At 38.5% G+C, this 9,261-nt stretch overlaps 1 protein-coding gene across 1 annotated transcript in view; it reads left to right on the forward strand.

Annotated features, from left to right (window-relative positions):
* The first annotated feature begins 2,647 nt into the window (after positions 1 to 2,647).
* GATAD2B (GATA zinc finger domain containing 2B) overlaps positions 2,648 to 9,261 on the forward strand; it is a 69,112-nt gene continuing 62,498 nt past the window's right edge. Inside the window, exon 1 of the mRNA XM_012658498.1 lies at positions 2,648 to 2,664. Within this exon, the coding sequence (XP_012513952.1) occupies positions 2,648 to 2,664 (17 nt within the window). The remainder of the gene's footprint in view (positions 2,665 to 9,261) is intronic.

Genomic DNA, 9,261 nt, shown 5'->3' on the forward strand with positions numbered 1-9,261 from the left:
TTTGCCGTTCTTTACAGTTAATTTTAATGTTGAAAATATAGAGAACATATTTTGAAGATACGTAAATTTTAGTAACATGAGTTTATTTTAAATTCGACGGTCATACATTTACCACTTTCCCCAGATGTTTCCTTTTATGTTGGCCTCCATTTTTCTCCTTAGTGTAATATGAGGGGATAGTTGTGTGGTTCTCTTGAAATTCTGGTAACTGGATGCCTCATGAGATTGTCATAGAAGTCTGAGTGAAGTGAATTTTGAACTTGCCCAGTCAGGACAGTGGGCTATATTCCAGAGTGATTTCTCATTGTGTATAATACATTTTATTTTTACTCAGTAGTTGATTAGATCTAGTTCTAGCATAGCCTGTTGAGCATAGGAATCCAGTGTGGTAATTATTAAAGTGGAGGGCAGATTAAAAGATTTATGGAAGTTCTTGACTGTGTAGCTGTGATAACTTATTTTCTTATCTTAGATTCCTTTTCTTTCCCTCATGGTTGGCAGCTCCTTAAGTCGGAAATTGAGTAGTACATCAGTATATGGAGGGATAGAGGGTAGCCGTGGTTTTTTGTTTTTGGTTTTTGGTATTGTTGTGACTTTAGAGGGTAAAGATAAGAGCAACCTTCACAACAGAAATGAAAGATGAGAAGCTTAACATAGAGGAAAATGTCTGAAGCTTTAAGTGAAGCTATTCATAGACTTCAGGGGAGTTCTACTCTTGGAAAGTTAGAGACAAGGAAGCCTTACATACTGAGTAACAGAAAAAAGCCAGGTCAAAAAGTAAGATTCAAGTGCTTAGAAAGTCTGTGGCAAAGAGATTAATGTAACTACTAAAACTAATTTTCTCTGTGGTACTTATTTGATGACAAGTGTTAGCACGTTTAGATATTTGAGTTGGATTTTTATCGTTGAATAAGTATGAACATTTGTGACTTGCCTAAAAAGAACTTAGTGCCCCTACAAAGGTAGAGGGAAGGTACAAATAGTAGAGAAGAAATAGTCAGCAATCAGGTATTAAGAAATGAGGTATTTGCACACCTGATCACTGGCCACTGATACAAGAATGAGAGTAAATTAGGGATTTAGGACTATCCTAGTTAGGTACTATCTTGTGGACCTTACTAGAAATGCTTTCTCTTTTGAAAGAGAGGAATTATAGTTTTGTAGGCATTAAATACTGATTTAATGCTCTAGATGGTTTTCATGGTTTTTTTTTGTGTTTTTTTTTTGAGACGGAGTCTCACTCTTACCTGGGCTAGAGTGCCATGGCATCAGCCTAGCTCACAGCAAACTCAAACTCCTGAGCTCAAGCAATTCTGCTGCCTCAGCCTCCTGGGTAGCTGGAACTACAGGCGTGCACTACCATGCCCAGCTAATTTTTTCTATTTTTAGTTGTTTGGCAAATTTCTTTCTGTTTATAGTGGAGACGGGGTCTCGCTCTTGCTCAGGCCGGTCTCGAACTCCTGAGCTCAAGGGGTCCTCCTGCCTCTGCCTCCCAGAGTGCTAGGATTACAGGCGTGAGCCACCGCGCCCGGCCGATTTTTATGTTCTGTTTCCAAGGGTAGACAGTGGAATTCCCCAGTGCCCTTGGGAAAGTAAACCACCTTCGTAAAAAAGACTGGTTTAGAAACATCTGTGCTACATGAGAGATGAAATAGTTGATACAGTTTACTTTTTCTATTCCTATATGATGATTAGGTCATTGAGAGTGGGGTATGACAGTCATTTTTATGCTTATTTGCAATACTTGAGTCAGTAGACGTTTTTATGGCCTCTATAACAATCTTATTTTCTGTAAACCCAGAATGAGTGAACACATTAAGGGAGTACTACTTTGAGAAAAACAGTATTCCCTAATTTAAATGCTATCTCATAACTGGGAGTCTTGTTCTCATTTCCTCTTGTACTTGTGTAAGACTCAGTCCATATTCTGTTTTACAAGGCAGTGTACTTAGTTTTTATTTGATTTTAACCAAAATTTTAGTAAATACATCTTCCCAAATAGTGGTAGACACTTCCCTTATCAGTCAATCATGAATTTGTAACTCCCAAGTAACTGAAAACTGATTTTCCCTTCTTGTAGAGATTATTTCATTTTAGCTAATGAGCACAAATCTTCTCTTTCCAGAGACCAAATCAGTGCATTAGTTTAGATGTAATTCCCAATTTGTGTATCAGGGATTGGGAAAGCAAAGTGGTTTTCTTTCTATTACTGCTTGATTCCATGGTATACCATTTCTAAATATGTGGAGAGGAACTCTTATCGCTAAGGATTGATCTTTCCTTTTGACTAGCTGAGCTATTCTACACTTAACGAAAAAAAATTGTAACTTGTTGACCATATGAATGGGGTTTTGCTATTCTAAGATCTGATTTGATGTAATAGTAGTAATTTTAAACATCATAATCTGATTTTTCCAAATAGACTAGACCCATTGAAAACAGGACTATAGGAAGTTAGCATAACTAACAGCTAGATAAACTTTGGCTTGTTCTTTGGACACCCGTGAATAATTTAAGTGTAGGTTGAAAAATTTCGCATTATTTCAGTGAAAAGTTGGCTTTGTGAAAAATGGCTATTTTTCAGCCTTAGCAGTGGTTCTAATTTTGATCCACTTGCTGAGTCCAAAGATATACAGTCATACACCACATGATCGTGGTGGTCCCGTAAGATTATGATAGCATATTTTTGCTGTCCCTTTTTATGTTTAGATATGTTTGATACAAAAGTACTTACCATTGTGTTACAGTTGCCTACAATATTCAGTACAGTAACATGCTATACAGGTCTGTAGCCTAGGAACAATAGACTAGGCTATACCATCTATCCAGGTCTGTGTAAGTACGCTCTATTATGTTTGTACAAGGAAATCGCAAAATGATAACATTTCTCAGAATGTATCCCTGTCATTAGGGGTGCATGACTGTATGTTAAGATTGACACAAAATTAGCAAGTTACTCAAATTTAACTTATGAAGAACAAAGACAGTGTGGCTGGTTTTGCCAGTTTGTTTCTGATATTGCTGAGAGTTTTTGTTTTTAGGTGTTTTGTTCTATAAAGTTCATATAACTTTTGTTAGGAGTACCTTTAAGCGTTTAGTTATAAATAATTTGAACTGTTTCTTGAGTCCACATAATCACTTCTTTTCTTATGCTATTCTTTGTGATTTGATCCTCCCAGACATCATTTATCTATCAAATCTCTATTGTATCTAGATCATATGTCCTTAGCCTTTCAAAAGAAGCTCTGGATGAAATCGTCTGTGAGTAGGAACCATACATACCTGTCAGAGAGTTTATGTTTTTTGAATTCAGTTGTATTTGGGTAATATTTTCTTTAATCCAGTGGTTAAAGTGGAGATTGGCAAGGGAAGGCAAGCATGATTATCCTGGTGAACTGGGCTCTTGAGTGTTGGCCAAGAAATGCTCAAGGCATCATGGTGTAGTGGAAAGCGTATGGGCTTTGGAGCCATCCTCTGTACTCTGCTATTGTTAGCTGAATGAGTAACTTAAGTTTTTAAATTTCATGTCCAGAAAATGAGGACAGGATCCTATGTTCCTAATTTGTTGTGTGGATTAAGTAAAACATTAAATGTTTGGTGCATTAAATGCTCTGTGAATGTAGATATTTTCTTTTCCTTAAATAATACTTTAGAGAATTTGATATTTTTTAGGGTATCACAACTTGGATAATATTTGTCAGGAAGTATTCTTAAATTTAGTTCTCAGCTCACACAATTAAGTGCTTTTGGTTTTGGGTGATTATGATTTAGCTGAAAAGAGTAGGGTCTCTGCTACTGTATAGTTCTTAATTTCCCAAGGCCCTGAAGAAAAATACTTGTTGGTTTGAGAGCATCGGTAGTACCTCTTTACTACTAATCAATCCAATATACAGAGGTAGAATACTATAGTAGACATAGAGTACTTCCTTAGCCTCCATAATGTTAGAGAATTAACTCATGGCTAATGGTAATTACTACAGACAGTTTAATTGTATCTAAGCTTTTTATATTATCTTAAAGACTGATAGAAATTGACCAATGTTTAAGTGCAGTCAGATGTATTCAGCAGACTTTAATGGGCACAATCTCTGAATGGTTGTTAAAAAATAGACAATTGTCCCTACCTTTGTCACCTTGGAACTGGTGGGCTTTGGTTTGAAATTCGTAATTGATCTTTTGTGGAAATGTGAGGAAAATAATCTATTTTACTTATTACATTTATCACAGGCATCATGTTTTCCTTTATCTGCTAAAATGATAGCAGTACCTAGATCTGGAAACCTCTGATGGGCTCCTATGAAGAGCGACTTATTGTGGCTGAGATGGTACAAAATCAACCACTTGAAGCTTGGCTTGTGTAGATGCAGGATTTTTCTTTGTAGTTTGTAAATTACTAAATGCTTATGGCAGTGGCCAGTACTACCTAGTTCAGATTTAACTCAGTATTAGCTTTCTGAAAATTGAAGTTAATATTATGTTGTTCAAGAAAACTTTTATTTACAAATTAATATATTTGAGGCCAGGCTCAGTGGCTCACGCCTGTAATCCTTGCACTTTGGGAGGCCAAAGAGGGAGGATTGCTTGAGGCCAGGAGCATGAGAACAGCCTGAGCAAGAGTGAGACCCCGTCTCTATAAAAAATAGAAAAATTAGCTGGGCATGGTGGCATGCACCTGTAGTCCCAGCTACTCGGGAGGCTGAGGCAGGAGGATTGCTTGAGCCCAGGAGTTTCAGGTTGCAGGGAGCTATGATGATGCCGCTGCACTCTAGCCCAGGTGATAGAGCGAGACCCTGTCTCAAAAAACGAAAGAAAAACTTGAAAAAAAAAAAAAACTTTGAGTAGGGAGAAGATTATTTCTCTCTATATTCTATATTCTTCTCTATAGTTTGAGAAGCTTTAATATTTGAGAGAAACAAGGGCTTTGTGAGAGTCTCTGATGGAGGCAGTATAATTATGATTTAAGTTTTAGAGGTCCAAATGGGGCAGGCATTTAGCATGGTATATTGATAGGGGATATCAGTAGAAAAGTAAGAAAATCTCTTCCTACTTTACTATTCCTTGTTAGTATTTGTAAATAACTTAGTTCGTCAGATAGACAAAGATGCTAGAGGTCCTCAGCCAATAGATCTCCACAAAATAATTACCACTGTCTTCTCTCTTTGGTTTGCTAGGATTTTTGACCCCACTACTTTTTGACCTCTTATCAGTACTTTTGGGAAACAAAAACTTCATATAAGATGTTTGGAAACAGTTGCTCTAAAATAGAAAAAGGAAAGTTAAGCAGGGGGATCAGGCTCAAATATGTCTAGCATCTAGACCTGTCTATAGAATGACATAGGAAGAGTGTGGTAAGTGGTATATGGTGGGTAAGGAGGTGCTGGAATGCAGAAAGTAAAGAGTGTTCTAGCTGTGACAGAGGAAAGTGGAATAATATTGCAACCATACTGTGGCTGGGCCCAAGCCATTAAAACAATTTTGTTTTTTAAAAAAAATTGTTCTGAAATATACATAACAAAGACCTAATCCATTTTTAAAAGTGTGTATGTGCTGTCATGACTGCTTTGCTGTGAAACATTGCTATGATTTGTGTTAAGTGTGGATTGAACTGCCCTGAATGGTGTCAGTTGATACGGCTAAATCAGGTATCTACCTGTGGGACAGCTTTAGGAAAAAAATCTTTAATAAACACACTGTCTTATCAGTACTTGTTCCCTAGCACTAGCAGTAGGGATAAACAAAAGGAGCTTGGCTGGCAGTATGTCTTGGTTTTGTTGTAATTTGGGGTATGCTTTGGTATTGATGCTGTGATTTCCTGTCTTGGATGTTGGTTTTGGAAACTAAATAGTTAAAGCATCATGATTTGAGAGGAAACTAGCTCTCATGAATGAAGGCAAAGTTTGGCACTAGGCCAGAATAATGGGGGGGATAGTTGGGGTGGGGAGACTGACTGACTTTTGTGCCACAACGACTTTAAAAAATTAAGAGATAATTCCATGTCCTGAGGTTATAAACCGGCTACAACTGGTTTTTCTCTCCCTCCCTCCTGCCCCCGCTAGGCATCATGGGTAAAAGTAAGCATCCCCCTGTTTCTTTTGTTTAATATAACAGTACGCCATGTGATTGGCAGGGCAGTGCCCGCTTGGCGACCAGGTTTGTACAGGTCTCTTGAGGGGGGCTGGCATGCATGGGGCCACCCCTGTGCTATAGAAAGAGCTTCTCTTACCGTAGAAAAGAGATGATAGGAAACAGAAAGGAAACACACACACACATTCTAACACACACATATACATGGGGAAAAAAAACCCTAAACCCATCTCTTACTATTTCTTTTCCTCCTTTTTTTGTTTCCCCCTTTCTTATCTCTCATTTTCCCTGGAAGCTAGAGAAGGGAGCAGAAAAATGTGTACCTATAAGTACTTTTAACTGTCTTCCTCCCCACCCCCCAATTTTTCTTTTTCTGAAAGAAACTCAGAATTGCTCTGACTTCTTCAGAATGATTTCCTGACTATGTGTAGAAGATATGCCGAGTTTTCTGATGGGATCGAAGTAGTAAACACTGTTGCTTTTTAAAATTTATTGCAGAATTGTTTCTCATACAAAGTTCCTTTTGGTTTGGATCCTCTTTCCCTCTGCTTCATCCATTTGCTGTAATGGAAAGGGTCTCTGGCTTCTGGTCATCTTTGAGCTGAAGCTGTAAGAAGAGTGTTAAACTAAGGTTTTTTTCTTTCTGCCTCTCTCTCTTTTTTTGTTTTTTTTTTTAATTCTTTTGTCTGTAGCAATGATGGTTCTAGCTCCCCCTTACCCTCCCTACCCCTCCCCTTTTCCATGTCAGCTCCAACCCCACTCTGTGAATGGAGTCAACCAGCTGACTGAGTGCTGGCATCATGCCAGGGGCTGCAAAGCAATGAGAATGTGCGCGCGCTCGCATGTGTAAGTGTATACAGAACACAAAGGGAAAGGACTGCAGTCTAGGAAATCACAGGCTATTATATAAGGAAGTCTGCGTCATCTCTGCTTGCTTGGGCTGATGGACAAGGAGAGGGGAAGGCTTAGAGCAAGAAAAATACCCTTTTGACACACGCATGCATACATACACTTTTTTCCTTGCTGTAAACAACAACAGGTATTTGTGATGTGGCATATTGAGAGCTTCTGTGTGCAAGTAGTAGTGACCATGTTCCTCGTGGAAATAGTAACTCTTTGGGGAGGCAAAGCAGTTTGTTCAGGGTCTGTTTCTGCTCCCATTCAGAAGTGGGGTGTGTGCGTGAGGTAAGCGGTGACTAGAAGAGAAATGCCTCCTGGATTTAACAGCTGCAATTTGTTAGGATGCTTTTTTGAGGGGCTGGTGGGGGGGGCGACAGGCCAAACCTTTTCTGTTCATTCAGAATCCCCAAGGGTACGTGGGTGGGTGGGTGAGAGGGAGTGCTCTTAAGGAGAAGCAAAAAGCCAGATAATAGCACAGGTAATATCCATTAGCTACTCATTTGAGTTCCCTCCTTCTTTATTTCTTGTTGTTCTACTTAGTATGGTATTTTTAAAATTCAATTTTCTTCTCCTGCCATCTGCTGCAGAATTAGAGTTGTATAAAAGGAAAGTCAAACAGCACATGGAAGGAAGGAAAAATTAAGAGATTGTCCTAAGTGTCCAGACGTTGCAAGTGTTACAATTTTGGGGTTCAGTTGGAATGGTTATATCTTCCATTGGCCATGAGGAGGTCAGCATTCATTTAGAAATTATAATTCTGCTCACTCTCCTGTGGTGCCTTTTTTCTTAATTTCTCTTTATGTACTTCCTAGGTGTGATATGTACAAAGCAGCTTTTGTGTTAGGTAGAATTGAGAAAGTATATTCATGAATAAAGAGAGGATCATACAGTTACAGCTGATTTTGTGTGCACTTATTTTTGTTCCTGTCTGACCATTCAGCATAATAGCACTGATGTGTCAAGGATTGGAGAGGGAGGGAACTTTTGAACTATTTTATCCTATAGCTAAATGTCTGTTGGGTTGCAGTCTAGAGGAAGCTCCTTAATTCGATGGGAACTTGTATATTTTTGTTAATTCCTGTGAATTTGTGTCCTTGCCACATCTTCACAAGCAACAATCTTTGTCTGTATTTTTTGATGTGTGAGTTTTGGTGTAAATATCTGTTTGTTTCTTTTTGTTGGGAGATGCATATATGGTTATACTTTCTTTAAGGATTGCAGGATGGGACCTACCAGAATGGCTGGTCTGCTTATTCCCCAGGCTGCCTGCAGTTATTACCCTGTTCCGAATAGCTGGAGCCCACTTTTCCAAGTTCCCTTTATAAATTAACTAAGAGGGATTGTTTCCTAGTGGGTAGATTGAATACTGAAATACAAAATAGCAATAAATTAGTCTTGCTCAAACCTAGAGAGTAGAATCTAGATATTCATTCAGAGTTGTGGGATTCCCTTGTTCTTAGAAGTAATAATTACCTTTTTGAGTTGATATTATCCTCTTATAGTTTTGTTTGGTAATGTTCTCCGGGAAAGCCAGCCATTTTACGTGTGTGTACGTGTGATATTGTCATATTTTACCTGTTATGTTAGTTTACATTAAATGTAAAGGGAAGAGAAGATGCAAGGCTTATTTCATTCTTTAACATCTATATTTAAGATTCTGTCTGTATGATGCTTGCTTACTGGACTGACAGGTTTCAAGGAAGGGCTTTGGCATCCTTTATTTTTAACTTTTCTCTTGGTGTCTGGAGCCAGATTAGTAAGGATCATCTTAGTGGTTAGGTAGTCATAATCAGGCATAAACCAGTACATTGTATTAATGAGTAGATTTAAAAAGTTTGGTTTTTTGCTTAACTCTCATAGGCCCATGTTGCTGTTTAGGAGTGGCTGAAGAGTAGTTTTGGAGGATATGTGAAAGCTGCTCCTTGACTACTTCTGTTCTTTTCATTCTAATACCACCTGTTCTAAATGGTGTCTGGCAGATTTCCTTTTGTACATGTCAGAACTTTTGTGCTGATTTACTATAAGGTGATAGTGGGAAAACGCTGTTTACCTCCTATTCGTTACCTTTTAGGCAGCACATCCTAACTCATCACATTTAAGCATAGGGACCTTTATGATACTTGGTGCATATTACTAAACAAGATGTAACCTAGAGCAAGGTCACCTAGGATCTTCCATTCAAGAATGTGAGCCAGGCCAGGTGTAGTAGCTCACGCCTGTAATCCTAGCATTGTGGGAGGCCAAGGCAGGAGGATCGCTTGAGGTCAGGAGTTCGAG

This window comes from Propithecus coquereli, unplaced genomic scaffold, assembly GCF_000956105.1.
Source record: "Propithecus coquereli isolate 6110/MARCELLA unplaced genomic scaffold, Pcoq_1.0 Scaffold59, whole genome shotgun sequence".
In the NCBI taxonomy this organism is placed as follows: domain Eukaryota; kingdom Metazoa; phylum Chordata; class Mammalia; order Primates; family Indriidae; genus Propithecus; species Propithecus coquereli.